Source organism: Gossypium raimondii, chromosome 10, assembly GCF_025698545.1.
Source record: "Gossypium raimondii isolate GPD5lz chromosome 10, ASM2569854v1, whole genome shotgun sequence".
NCBI lineage: Eukaryota > Viridiplantae > Streptophyta > Magnoliopsida > Malvales > Malvaceae > Gossypium > Gossypium raimondii.
The window spans coordinates 44965196-44980810 of record NC_068574.1 but is presented as its reverse complement, the minus strand read 5'-3'; the positions used below and the strand labels follow the sequence as shown (position 1 = coordinate 44980810).

At 32.6% G+C, this 15615-nt stretch overlaps 1 protein-coding gene across 2 annotated transcripts; it reads right to left on the bottom strand.

Annotated features, from left to right (window-relative positions):
- Positions 1-8445: 8445 nt before the first annotated feature.
- On the bottom strand, positions 8446-13760 carry LOC105776988 (probable histone-arginine methyltransferase 1.3). Of its 2 annotated transcripts, none has more exons than XM_012599996.2 (15): positions 13381-13760; positions 12949-13011; positions 12476-12575; positions 12238-12384; positions 11963-12066; positions 11765-11863; positions 11608-11677; positions 11245-11341; positions 10805-10859; positions 10133-10216; positions 9867-9944; positions 9335-9438; positions 9074-9246; positions 8845-8996; positions 8446-8730 (listed from the first exon to the last, which is right to left on the bottom strand). In XM_012599996.2, exons 1-15 carry the CDS (start codon positions 13588-13590, stop codon positions 8647-8649), a joined length of 1620 nt encoding a protein of 539 aa, XP_012455450.1. In that variant the 5' UTR covers positions 13591-13760; the 3' UTR covers positions 8446-8646. The 2 variants fall into 2 exon arrangements, with proteins under 2 accessions (XP_012455450.1, XP_012455451.1); XM_012599997.2 differs by having other exon boundaries at positions 12238-12381.
- Between the last annotated feature and the right edge of the window lie 1855 nt (positions 13761-15615).

Below are 15615 nucleotides of genomic sequence, written 5' to 3'. Positions count from 1 at the left end.
TTAGGTAGAAAACAACAAAGTTAAGCTTAAATTGTAGCACCCCACACTCAATCCGATCACCAGATTCAAATGCGTGATCTCACATTATATTGCTGAAGAAAATTAAACTTTCAAGTAATTTAATCAAACAATTTGACATTAATTCATAACAATCACATTCAATCACAATTATCAACAAAAACATGATGATTCAATGTTATATGATTCTATAAATAGGGTTATAGGTTTGCATTTGATAAAAAACGAAGTTAAAATTCGAATTCAAACTTTATTCATAAAGTTTTAGCATGATGTCTCGAGACTTGTCTACAATTTATTTCTAAAAATTTTGCTTCAATGATGACATGTCTCGAAACATTGAAATTCATGTCTCAAGACATGGTTTCTCAAGTCTCAAGACAGGCCTCCCTTGTTTCGCTATTTTAGTTTCGATGTCTCAAGTCAAAGAATTCTTGTCTCAAGACCTAGAACAGGGAAAAACTAGTCTAGCTTCGATGCACCCTTTTCTTGAGATAAAAGCCACTTTGTCTTGAGACAAACATGGAATGTCTCAAGGCATTAAAACTTTGCTTGAACAATAAGGTAAATTTTATTCAAACAGTCTCAAGATAGGAAAAACATGTCTTGAGACGGGTCTGTTTGATTACCAGTAAAATATTTTCCGTAAAATAATTTCTGGAAAATGTTTTACTTTTCTGTAAAATGATTTACTGGAAAATATTTTCTGGTGTTTGATTGAATCTGTAAAATATTTTCTCGCTTGCTTGCGATTTTTTGAAAATATTTTTCGGAAAAGTTGTTTTTACATATATTAATATATATTAATAAATTTTATATTTTAAATTATTTTTACATATATTCCAATGATTTATTTATAATAATACTCAATTATTAAGCTACAATATTAATCGTTATAAATTGAAAAAACTAATATCAAATAAATTATTTGTAATTGTAATAAAAAACAAGTATTGAATAATTAAAAAACAAGTTCTTGGAAAATCGATAAATGTAAGCGGTTTTCTCCGAAATGAAGGAAGGAATGAAGGAGGCGATAGAGAGGAGAGCACGGAAAATGTCTTACTGAAATTGAAAGGGTAAGACATTTTCCTAAAATGTAACCCATTTTCCTTGTTTTGGAGTTCATTTTCCAAATGGAAAATGTTTTCCGCCAATCAAATTTGAAAAGTTGGAAATGATTTTCCGGAAAATCAATTTCGTCAATCAAACAGACCCTAAATGGAAAAATGACCAAAAATGTTTATTTTCAAGCATTCCAACCATATCAAGTTATACTTAAACATGCCTAAACATAGCACCAACGCAATAACTGTAACATCTCATACCCGACTTGATTTATCGGATCTGAATATAAGATGTCACAATACTTGCATACTTAACTAAAATTTTCAATCTGTGAAAAAGCATACTAAATGTGCATCTTATTTATTTAAAATATTTTCTAAGACAATAGGTGTGAATAATATATTTATCATTTGCCACAAACTTTCAAAGGTAGAATAAAATCTTACAATAAAATGTTGGATAAAATCAACATATTCATAGCATGTATTTCTATTTGTAATTTGAAAAACATTTTTCTATAAGTGTCCCTCTATATGCATAATATCGCCCTTGGTCTACCACCATGGCGTTTTCCTGGCTTGGTCCCTTCCGGTGCACTAGTTTAATTCTCAGACCTGCATACCAAAAGACGCATATAATTTTAAAAGAACTTAGTGGGCCTCACTCATTGTTACCTTTCAACGGTGTTGTAGAATTTCTCGACCCAAGGGTTTGGATCCCCTCTCAAACCTTGGAGGATACCTTCTAGTTCTTGATTGGCAGATAACCACATGTCACTCTCTACACTTAACCGTATTATACTCATTTCACCCAACTGGCAGATCTTAAACTTTACACCCTACTTCAAATCCTATTACACAATTTCTTTGCAGTTTGTAGTTAGATACAATTCTCAGAATGATACTTAATGGATACTGCTCTTGATAGATTCTTTTACAGAACCCAACAATAATCAAAACACCGGTTACATCATATCTTCAAATCAGTCCAGACACAAACTTAGAAGAATACAACGTTTTAATTGAAGTAATAGAATCCTAGATAACTTCAATACAGGACCTAAGAAATTCCAAGTTTGGTGGGCACTTACACTACCCCATATTCTAATACATAAGGTTCTTGTCATAGCAGATCACTAAGGTGGATTTATCAGTTGGTTACTCTTATCGAGAATTCTATCAGAAAATACCACACAGACTAACATCTCACCACTTGATCATTATAGAATTCACTCTACATATTTCCCAGATAACATGCCACAAAATCTTTCCATGTAATCCGTTTTTACTGTCCCGGAAGACCATCTCTGTGGATGCCATGGGGTTTCTGTTAGAGTATGCCCAAAGATCAATCATGAGATGGTTGTAATAACATACTTGATTTATCATGTTTATTAATATAAGGCGTTACCATTATTATTTCAGTTTCTTTTACGTGTATAAATAAACTTTTCTAATAATGTCCTAAGAATAATATGATTATTCTTAAAAGATCCTTAGTCAAGTATTATTGTTGGATAGGACAACAATAATGCATTAAGACTAACATGTAGTTGATTGATGATAAAGAGTTATCATTGATATGGAATATCAGAATCGATGCATAAATATGTGTGTTAGAGAACAACATATTGGACTGACCCATTATGAGTATGTTTCTTGGATTATTATGTAATTGTCACGACATTACTCATAGTGATTAATATGTAAATGATCCTCAGACTTGAGATCATCATAATCCCAACATCGTGAGTAGTATATTTTGATACAGTCAAACGTACACCGTAATTGGTTGTTCTATAAAGGCTGGTGTTGGATATACCACAATCGATGTAGAGGGATATGGTTGGTCGATATAGAATAAGTCCCTCCTACATAATGGGAGTAATATCTTAGGCCACTTGATTAAGTGAGACTAGAAATGCATGGCTATGCTCAAATAAGTTGATATGAGATGTCATACTTATTTGTATATCGTAGTCTGCTTAAAATATCAAGGAACATGGAATGGACTATACAAGTGTGACTATTCCATGACTTGTGTCCAATCCAGAGATAAAGGACTTAAGGATTATTGCATAAAAGGTTAATCATAAAAGGTTATGTCGAATCATGATCTCTTGTGACTTAGGTAGCAATGATGCATTGCTAGATGCCACTCATTGTTTGTAACATTGGAATCGTTCTAGTATTACGCTAACGTTACAAGAACCTCTGTGGTCACACCTATAGTTAAAATGAACGGAATAAACCATAGTTGGTATTGTTTTTAGGTGTCACTTGAATTAAATTAATTATAGAATTAATTTAATTTGATTTCCAACACATTATGTACAAGGTTGTTGTACACATAATGAGGTTAGCATATGAATTCAAATAAATATATGGTTTACTGAAATTATATTATAATTAATGTAATTATAATTTTCGGTTTAAAATATTATTATATTTATTTTAATTCATAAATAAAAAAACCTTAAAAATAAATAATAAGGATATAAGTATCCCGTTTTTCTTTGTTTTGGTCTAGCAGCCGTCAAAGAAAATTCACTCTCAAAACTATTTTGGGGATTTCTTCCGTTCGTAGTCAACTGGGTGGATCACGTAGAGGTCGGAGTCTCGATAGATTGCGGCTTAGTTCGACTGTAGATCAGACTACACGTTGTTGAGAAGTTGTTGTCTACTCAGAACAGCATTAGGTAATTTCGTAACCCTTTTCACCCCGATTCGTTCCTCACACATGGATCCGTGGTTAGGGTCGCCGATTATTAAATTTTTTCGCTGCGCCATAGGGGTGTCGGCGATCCAACAGTTTCTCCTACATGGTCTTATACATTCACGCCCTCTTGGCGTATTATCATATAATTCCATGGCCATGGACTTTCCTCAGATTTATTCAGTGATATAACAGTCTGGTTAGCATTATATCTATCTCACCAGAGGCTACAAAATAAATATTCATTTTCAGAGTGGTTTTTTTGTTTGGTCAACAACATATCTGCCCTACCAAAGGTTACATAAACGAATATCTTTCTCATCTTTTTACATAACTCATATTTGTTCGATACTGAAATCATATAACAGGAAAGTATTAGGCAATGACCACACACACACCATCAATAACATATTATATCAACAATTTCATATCATGTCGCATGTTGTTCACCTCATTTACGTATATGTAAATACCTCCCATAAAACACACATACATATAATTACATAACATGCAAGAGTCATGTTTAGAGACTCACCAGAGACCTACATTTACTTCGACTTGGAGTTTCTGTTTCAATTGTCTTTCCTAATCTAATAGTAGCAACTGCTTAAAAGATCATAAGATTTTCATTAGAATCCCCATTACAGGCATTTTACTAACATTTCAACTACATGCAACCCCATGTTGGACTTTCTTGTAACACTCTTCCCTTTTATAATCATAATGTACAAAGCGTAAGACTTACAAAAGGGAAAATTTATCTACTCATTAAACGAGATCTAGTCTGATCTTTAACGAAGAAGAAGAAGAAGAAGAAGAAGAAGAGAATGTTGAGGTTAGAAAGAAGAATCTGAACATTAAGCAGATAGAAAAATCATATGAAATGTCCCTTTCCCATAAATATACTCTCGATCCCCTTAATTTCCCTACCAAATCCAAGGTAGGTACAATAAAATTCGATGAAGGTTTATCTTGTTGTTAACCAGTCATGAGGAGGGTTAAATCAATCTAATTAAATTATGTTGAGAAATGACTAGCCATGCTACTTGTGATGATTTGTTTAGTTGGCTTATTTTAGTGTACAAGTAATCTTTCATACATCTTGCTCTTTACTTTGATTTCAACTTCTGTTGCTGCAAGGTCCCAACAACTCCCAACCAAACCCAATACAGGATCCAATTAAACAGTACTCATGCAAATCGGGCTTACTATATCTTGATGGAGACTCACATTTGGTGTAGTCTTACAAACAATTAAGTCTCCTACAACTTCTTCATATACTTGATAGGCTCTTAGTGTTCAAACAAAACTCTGAGGTGTACTCCTTCATAGACGCACGCTTTCTTGGGTGAAATCTTTCTTCTCTTGGAAACATCCTGCGGTCAACTCCTTAGATACCACCAACCAACGGATGCTTTAACGCTAGTATGCGTCAATACTCCAAGTCACCATCAGGCTAATAGAGTGGTAGATTATGTTACCACAACGTGCCCAACAGTCTACATACCTATCTTACCCATCTTCTCGAATCTGTCATTTTTTTGGGGTGTGACAACGCAATAAACCATCAATTCAACACATGTAATCACAATCAAATATCATCCAAACATACAGTCCAATACAATTAGACAAAACTTATCAACTAACATATTCAAACTTGTACAACCATACATAATTAGCTATAAGACAAAGCTTGAAAGTCAACCTTGGAAACCTTATAGGTCACCTTACCAAGTATACTAAAACATGAGCATATATATATACAAAAAAAAATATCATGAGAACTCCAAAATACTTCCTAATGACTTAGGTACATGCCATACTAAATTAAGCATAATCAAAACTTTACAATGGATTATTGACTTGAGTGTTGACCGTTTGGATGTTGACAACTCACGATTGCCTCAAAAGCCTACGATATCTACTCATAGTAACAAAAAATTTTGTACATTGAGTCTTGATTACTTAGGGTACTAACATAATTTAAAGTTAAACATAAAAACATTTAAAATAACAAGAATATACTTATTACATTAAAACAAATCATATTCAGAATAACTTGTTATAATTAGAATTAAAATGATGCTCGTTTATCACATTGAGAATGATGTTTATCCACAATTTAGAATGACGTATCCTTTTCAGAATCAGAATGACATAATAAATATTTACTTATAGCCCCTATTAACTGGATGCAGATATAAGTACGAGTACGTGGATTTATCTCCTAAGACTCCACAATAATCACCAAAGTGCTAATCAATCATTAATGCACTGATCCCCCTAACACTCCACAAAATGTAATGCATCGAATGCCAGAATGAATTGCACTATAATGGCAAAATGAATTGCACTAAAATGACATAATGCTCCCTCCAATACATATATGAATCCTATGGCATGCCAACTATACCCTAATTATGTCTAGTATCGTTTAATAGGGCCAGTTCACAGTTTAACAATAGCAATACATGTGTGATCACATATATTTCATTATATCAACAAAGTAGTTAATCATTTTAATATCATAATAAATCTCACATACGTATACAACTTACTAATTTAGTCAACATTTAATACAACACGCTTAATCATAGTTGTAATCACATATCACTAGCAATTTAACAATGTTGTTACCTAATTAAATTCACAAAAAGGAAAGCAAATTATGATAGTACAAATCGAAATAACTAGTTTTTGACGATTTTCACCTTTCCTTTATCTTTCAACGGTCTAACATCGTTTTTGGCTACATCCAATAATATAATTACAGAAACATCATTACTCACACAATTCAAAACAAATTCGACAAAAATCAAACATGAATGTATTTGACTCAATTTAGTCCTTTAAATCCCTAATGTTTAAAACACTCATATCTCGTGATATACTCGATCAAATATAAAATCAACCTCATAAATATAGTATAGGGACCTCCTACAACCATTATTTATTATCAAACCCCAAAGTTTATATTCGTTACAATTGAGTCCTTTTTAACTCAATCCTAACTCAATTTAAATTCATTATTCAAAAACCATCTCTATCCAAGCCAAATTCATTAACATCCTTTAATGGCAACTTGTTTAAAACTCAATAATCAAGAAATCCAATACTTGGGTCTTTAATATCTAAGATAATTAACTAATAGTCCAACCAAAATTTAAAAGAAAAGCTTAACCAAAGACCTTGGTAGCTTACAGCAATGGAAGAAAGGCTAAGGAAAATCTCTTTTATTTCTTTCTTTGGTAAAGACGAATGTGAGGAAGAGATGATAAGTTTTCTTTTTTTCCACTAAGTCATATATACATATATAAATTTTAATAATTAGATTAAATCAATGGATATTATTTAATATGATAATAGATAATGACATTTGATGGTTATGATCATTCATGAGCACTAATCTCATGTTACTAATGGGCTATTAGCGCTTTGGTGCTTAACTTAATAGCTTGAATCACTCCACGAAGTTTCTCTTGGTGTCAATTTCTTGCAGAAGCGTGTTATGGCTTCATCCTCGTAAACATACTCCTTTTATGATCAACTCAAAATCTCTATTTTTGAACTGTTTTATTATAAATTTTGATCGTATCTGCATAATACTTTAAATTATTTATAACCCCTCCCAACCCATTAATAGGAAGATAATACGTTTCAATGCGCTTGAAGCCACAATGCCTATGCTAATTGAATTAAGACTCAATCGACAACCTGCAATAGAGATTTGAAGGTCTACAATTTAGGGATTAAAGGTAAAAGATTTACGAGAATGAGATGAGAGACTTTGCAGTGAAAAAGGTTTAGTAAAATTGAGAGTTTTAAAATAAAATAAAATAATAATGGGTTAGTAAATTTTTAAAACAATTTTTAAAAAGCCACATTATTATCCTACATGGCATCCTACAAAGTGCCAAGTGGCACACCCAATCAGCAATGCCTTCTAACCATTATCAATTTAACGGTTTCATCCAAGAGTGCAATTGAAAAAAAAAAGCATTGAGGCTTAATTGCAAAAACATCAAAATGTTAGGGGCGAAATTTACAAATAAGCCTATAATATAATATACACACCATAATATTACATAATATAATAATACAAATTAATTATAGTATCATTATATAAAAGCAAAATTAATTATTACATTAAAAATAAAAATATTTATTACTTATAAAACATACAACTAAATTTTATTTCGATCAATATCATCATTTTTGTCAATGCAAAAATAAAATGTAGACCGGGACACATTTATCTTTTTATTTAAAAAATTATCTTTTAGAGAAGAATTATAACTAATTTTAAGCCACAGCTGATAAAACATCAAACCTACTTGAATACAAATCCACCTATTTTCTTCAATGACAAGAACCAAAATCAAAACCTTAGTTAAGAGCCACCGAACACCTTGACACTCCACCCATTAAACATTGGATATTATGCAGTTTGGAGTATACAGGGAATAATCAAACTTGTGGTGAACCAGCAGAAGTTTGGAATCCCTGCTGCTGCTTCATGATTTCAACTTATGGTCTGTCTGACGTTTTCAGTACCCATAGGAACCCTTTGGTTAAATAAAGGGTGCATGATTTTAGGGTAAATGTGAAAAATCTTAAATTCTAAATATTTCAGCACCTACCGAGTTTACTAAACACGATCTGATTATTTAACTGCTAAAATCATCATAAAATCGTACAAGATCCCATTTTAATTTACAGGGATCAAAATCAAATGGCACCTTAACCAGAGGTGCTAAAAACGCAACTAACATAATATAGTTTATGTTACACACACAACCGTTTGAAATCCTCCTCAATGAAACTTGAATACATTTCATCAGTTACTTATTGGAGCTGAGGACCTGTATTTTCTGATGGTTGCCGCAGCAACTCCGCTTCATCCAAATCTTCGGTGTGGATCGGAATAGCCTGTTAGATAGCAAACTGATTATTTTATGAATAGCAAGGTTTGACATGCATGTAATGCCCATCTTAGATGAATCTAAAAAATTTGAGTATGAGATGAATCGATATAAGCTGTACCTGTGCCTGTAGCAGCTGCTGTGGTTGCTGGTCTTGTGCCATCGTGTAGGATTGTGGCTGTGACATTCTGTAATAAGGCTCCTTGAGATCAAGTTTCCCTGAAGAGGTCTGAAGAATTCCTCCTTGTACTGCCCCAGGCCCCCACATTTTCGCTGTAAGAGTCGATACATATCTCATTAGAAAAAGAAACAAAACAGCAAATTAGAAACACAAGAAGTTCAAAACCAACCTGACAATGATAGATACATGGTGTAACTTTGAGCATTATGGGCAATCATGTGAAGTCGGCCAGTTATTTCTTGCCCAGCCATAACATAAATCGGCTGAGAAAGAACACATCGTATTTGGTACCAGTGGGTTGTAGGCGCACCAGGGGCAGTGGTAAGCCATCTTTGCACAGCACTGTTAACAAAAGCGGTTCAATGGCAGTTTGATTGCATGAAACTGCAAATCTAAAGAAAAATGCAAATTTGAATAGATTATTTATTACCTCCCATTAAATAGAACATCAAACCAACAGGCCAACCCATGCACTCGAGTTCCCACAGATGCTATGAATTTCAACGGAATATCTATTTCGAACAAGTCCTCTTCCTGCAAAAGAATGAACAATGTGTCAACTACACATTTTACATATAACCATCAAACGTAGTCAGAGAAAGGAAGTTTAAATCAAACAGCTATGATTAAGTGAAAAATATTGCATCACTTGGAAAAATGGTCTTAGTGTCCCATACGCCCATAGACGTTCAAGTCAACCTACAAGTCGGCAACAAGCCAAGAGCTCAAAAATCATTTGCTATGTAAAGAGTTCCATGAAGCAACCAGGAATCAAAACACAGACCAATAATGGATGGAATGAAATATGATGCCAGTTGGAAAAATAAAAAGTTCCTTGTCTTGGAAAATCATTTTAAGGTTGAAAATTAGAAATGCAAATACAAGATACAACATTTAGATTTGAAGAATGCAACATGAAGTTTAGTACGAGAGAGGCGTGACTTATAATGGCTCACTGGTACCTTTATTTCATTGAAGTCAATAACATGGCACAAAGGTGGAGATACCAATAATCTTGGATCAAAAGCATCCACCACTGGCTGTATGAAAGCAGACGACATCAGAGTGCAACATTTATGGAGAAACCGAGAAACCATAAGCACATAAGCACATGAAGAAAGATCAGTATGGCAACTTCCAAAGAAATATTATGGAAAGTATCGAGAAAACCCAATGTAAACCTTGCATTTTGAGCGACATTTTCACTCTAAAGATGCATAAAACAAACCTGAGAGAAGTACCCTTGGAATGCAGACCCATACAATGGGGTGAGATCTACACCATAATAGTTCTGTTGCTGCCAAAAAAGAGCCTGCAATTTCTTCCGGGTAAGGGGGAGGAGTAGAAAAGGTACATACAATGCAAAATCAACTGTACAACCCGTATAATTTATGAGCACGTGATGAAAAGAGAACTCTGTGGCTGATAGCAATAACATTCGGGTTGACAGCATTATTTTGCATATATAAATAACATGTTTCAAGTGAGTTTCGGGTAGCAAACCCTGTAATTTGATAAAACAGCTAACAAGGCAAGGTCTCCTGATAAAGAAAAGCTTGAAAACATAAGCATCTTTACTTTCTTTTCCAAATTTTATAAGTCACCACCTTGAAACCTTGTGAAAACTACAAGGTTCTTTTATAACACATTAACATGGGTGAAGAGAAAAGAATACTCTTGCAATTTCTGCCATGAATCATACAAAGGGAAAATAGGAACGGTATAAAACAATTTATACTGACAACAACTTTCTATGTAAATTAATGACTGAAGGAGGTAAAAGATTCACGCCAACAAGTCATGAGATGTTTTTGATTAATTTCTGTCTAAGATGCATAAATTTACACAGGCATGGATATAAATGCAATATGCATCTGGCAAAACAATGTCAAATACATACCTTATTTGCAATTTCAACAAATAAATATTCATCACTGAAAGGCGCCATATGTATCCTACAATATTAAGATGGCATGAAACTAACTCAAAGAAAAAGATGTTAAGAATTTTACATCTTGATGGCCAAAATATAAATCAATGAAATCAACAACAGATCACAATAGATCTGTTAAGTTAAAGCCGAAAAAACCATCTGAAATAAGTATATATTAACCAAGAGGTATCATAGGATTAAGGCATGAAAGCTATCATAAATCTAGTTATAATCTCAACCAGTTTAGCATGAGGGTATCAAAGTAAGAGCAACAGGCCAAGTGAGTAAAATGCATGTTATCATTAAAGTGAAAATCCTAAAATCAGTGTGATGATATATCAGCAAATCAGAATCATTTATCAACTGCTGCTTGAGAGAAGCAAACAGATTCAAAATAGTAACTTTACCTTCCAATTGATGGAAACATTTTCCCATTAGGCACAAGAAACCGATCTCTTGCAATTATGTAGGACTCTAACATTCTCTCATTAACTAATAAGGTGCCTGCAAGTGACAAAAAAATTCAACTTAAGAATCTTGCTTCAACAAAAACTATGCAACAAAGTTAAAGATTCACAAATAATTCCACCACATGTTCAGAGAAGTTCTATATTTTTTCATATTCTGACTGGAAAAATAATACAAAACAATGAAAACCTTCATCTCCATGGAAATAAAGCATGGAAGTAGGGACAAAAGCAAAGCATCAGTGTCATGAGATTTTCATCATCACATATAAAGACAAAGCAAAGCATCACACACCAACGTACCCATCGGTTCAGAGATCAGAATATCTGCTTTCTCAGCCAACTCCACTTCCTCAACTTTACCTTTTATTACCTATATTTTAGATGCCATTGTAACTATGAGAGACTGTATCAATCAGGATACAACCAAGAACATTTACATGACATGACAAGCACATACAGTAATCCGTTGAGCTAATGCGGGGTTCCCAGCAATAAGTTTGCGAGCATATTCTGCCATTTCTGAAGCTTCAACAGCATAAACATGCTTTGCACCAGCCTAATAGGAAGAAGAAAGGAATTGAGCATCAATCTATAAACCACAGGAAAAGGAATAGCACATATGCATCGTCATAATGGACCAAAGGGTTAGGAATACCTGCGCAGCAAATAACGACAAAATACCACTTCCAGCTCCAACATCAACCACCACACGACCTGTAAAATCAACACGGTTCTCGATAACAGCAGCATAATAGGTTCCTGGAGAAAAAGTAGATAATCAATTATCAGCATCTAAAATACCTGAATTATAATTAAAAGCGGTATACTATCTCAAAGCTGTGGGCTTTGTTAGTGTTGTCTATAGAAATTCAAAGTGAACTTATAAAACAAAATCAAAAGGAATAATGAAAGACAGCTCCGTGATATAACCTGTTCTCACATAATCCTGTAACATATTTTGCTGATGTAGCAATTGTCCATAATAGTGGAAATACATTTTAGCAGAAGATGGCTCAATTTTATAATCGAACTTGCTCTTAGAAGCAGCAATGGCCCCATTTGGTAAATGAATTCCTGCTTTAAAATGGGAAAAAATATACTGATCAAACAAAAGCATATATAGCGGTCAATTTTGAGCAAGATCATAAGCAGGTTTTCAAAGTAGCACCTTGAATAACATCCTTCTGCCATTGCTCAAATGCGGAATGGAAGTCCCTGCTTTCATCCTCGTTTCTAAACTGGATGGTCACTGCCCGTGAATATGATTTCTGATTCAAAAGTAATAACGTGAAAAAATAGGTAACATTTAACAGTGGTTTAAAAATTTTGAAATCATCAAGTAAATTCATACTTATCAACAGTAAGTATTATAATTTCAATAAAATATATTTTTGAAGGATGTATACTGTAAATTGCAGCATTCCAAGATATAAACAGAAAGAAGTTGCCACCAGTCACTACTAACCAGAATTTTAACATGGGAAAAACAAAGGGTATTGCATGTAATCAAACCCGGAAACAGCAGAAAAGAAGTCGAGTTCGAAAAAACATATGTATTCTTCTATTCTAACATTTTCATATGCATACATACATACACATATGAATATATATATATGTATGAGGCAAAAGTAAAGATGATACCTCTTTACTGGCACCAGAACTCTCTGAAACACAAAGCGATTGAACCGGTCCCAGCTTGAAGAGCTGAAAACAACAAAAGAACGAACCTCAAACATGTTACACTATGTCTATCTCTAGCTGTCATTAACTACAAGCTTGGCTTCAAAAGTAGTAACTTTAATTACCCAAATCGATTCTCATTTCAGTAAGCTTCCGCAACACCCAAATTATACGAAAAATAGCAATTTTGAAACAAACCCAAAGTGGAAAATCAAGAAAAAAAAAAAAAAAAGAAACCTCTTCAATGCCAATGGAAAAACATAGTCCTTAAGTAACCCCGAAAAAAGAGTTTTTTTTTTTTAAGAAACAAACATCTGCTCAAAGTTACCCTTTATTTACCTTCGCATCGCATGTCTATTTTCTCAAGAACCAAACAACACTCTTTTATCTTACCTGCGAGGTTCCAATATCGACATTGAAGCCATCAATAAATTCCGAATCTCGGTGAAACCGCAGCTCTGCAACTCCAGAATCAGCGCTGAAACGAGCAATCACCGAAGAAGAAGAAGACGAAGACGAAGAAAGCGAAGAAGAAGACAACTGAGAAACTGCCGCCAAAGTGAACTCCAATTCTTTGTGTTTTAGCCCAGATGAATCGTCCATTATTGTTATTATATTAAACAAAGCCAGAAAAGAGAAACAGATATTTATTAAATCTAAGCCATTTTCAAATTAGGGTTTTTATCAATGAAGGAACACAAAATTAAGGGAAAAAAAAAGTGAGACGAGAGAGATAGCTTTAGAAAGCCGCCACCTGGTGAGAGAATGAACGAAGGTTTTTAGCTTTAGCTGTTTTATTAGAGAGACGATAGAGCAAACTCCGTTTATTTATTTATGGCCTAATTATGGTTTTTGTCCCTCAATTATGTTGAAGTTTGAGATTTAATTCTCTATTCTAATTTGATATAATTTGGTACTAGTATTTCCAAATGATGACACACTAAAGTGATGACGTGGATTCTTTTACTGTTATTTAATTTTTTAAGTAAAAATTTAATTAATTATGTTCAACTAATAATATTTTTGTATATTAGTTAAATGCTTAAGGTTATTATTTTAATAATAATAAAAAAGCAAAGTCATACCAAGTAATTTTTCAAATGTAGGGTGAAAAAAAGCAACTACGTTTCAGTGAGGGAAGAAAATTTTAGAGTGGGTGAGACTTGAAACTTGGTTTTCTTGACAATGGATAGGAGTTTATGGAGATTTCTGTTATCTATTTTATTTTAACGGGAGTGATCAAAATGAATATATTATATAATATTAGTGTCTATTTTGTAAAGGTTTTTGTGCTTAAAATAAAAATTTGTGAAAATTGAATGACCAATTGTGTAGTTTATCTAATTCATTTTGAATATTTTACAAAAAGAAAAATGAACATTTAAACAAAATAGAATTTAAAATTTCATAAAAATGATTTTTTATCCTAAAAATATTTTATTTCAATAATTTTAAAGTTTATAAATATATCATAAGTGAATAATATTTTACATTTAAAAAATCTAAAATATAAATTTACACATATTATGCTAATGTATGGTTATTTAATGGATATAAAATAATACTTTGGAAAAATACTCAAAAGATCCATGTAGTATATGGTTAAAAGAAATTTATTCACTCTAAAATAAATGGGACTATACTATTTGAAAGTGAAAAATAAGGACAATTCCATTAACAATTTAATACCTCTCAAAATAAGTAACTCAATTTAATATTTGTATTATTGTTCAACAAATAAGAAAAATTAAAATAGTGTTAGCTATTTTTATTAATAAAATTGTATGAGAAAAAACTGTTGAGGTAAATTTTGAAGTTATTGTTTATGTGCAAACGAAAGTTACTATTACGATTATTAGACACATAACTTGCTTTATTTGTTGGTTTTATCAAAATATTTTAATTATTTACTTACTTCTTTTCGAGGATTTTGTGCAATCAATCTTGTGTTTATTATTGGAGAAGAGATTGGATCAAGCAAAATACTTTCTAATGATTCTTATGTGATCTACTTATCTTATATACTGAGATATGCAATCTAGGGAGATATAGGTTGATTCTATGATCCTTCGTAGTATTAATGATAATTGATTTAATGAGAGTTGAGCGGATCAAGATGGATTAAAGATTACTTTGTAAAGATGGATTTGTGCTCCAAATATGAAAGGCTTTTTCAACATTGATAGATGTTTTATTATTAAAACAAGTTTTTTAAGTGGCTCTCGAAGTGCCAATGGAAATGGTCATTACGACTGACAGTGCGACAGGAAACATAACTTGTCATTTTTTAACTTGGCAATCTTTTCAGCAAATCAATTGGGCAACGACTTAGATGATTTTGTGAACATGTGTTGGCTCATATTTGAAGATCCATCTTATGGAGCAACAAATCTTTAAAGATTGAATCAATTCAAATTAAGCAAATTAGATCCCTTGTTTTGTCGAGATTGACTTGACTTATTTGAATAATTACTTTGGAGATATTTGATTTTATAAGAACTTTATGAGGATATTTGTAAAGCCTTTTTATGAGGCTATTTTAGTGGAAAATTGTTGTAATTGATTTTTATCTTAGCAAGCCTTAAACTTTTATATATTAAAGGCTTATGTAAGTTAGAAAGGTGTAGA

Excerpts from the sequence above, each read along its gene's own strand:
- LOC105776988 (XM_012599996.2), bottom strand. The coding sequence starts at position 13,590 with ATGGACGATTCATCTGGGCTAAAACACAAAGAATTGGAGTTCACTTTG. Across the intron at positions 12,385-12,475 it reads GCAGAAGGATGTTATTCAAG|CAGGAATTCATTTACCAAAT; the intron begins GTGCTACTTTGA and ends CCCATTTTAAAG. Across the intron at positions 12,067-12,237 it reads ACAGGATTATGTGAGAACAG|GAACCTATTATGCTGCTGTT; the intron begins GTTATATCACGG and ends CTTTTTCTCCAG.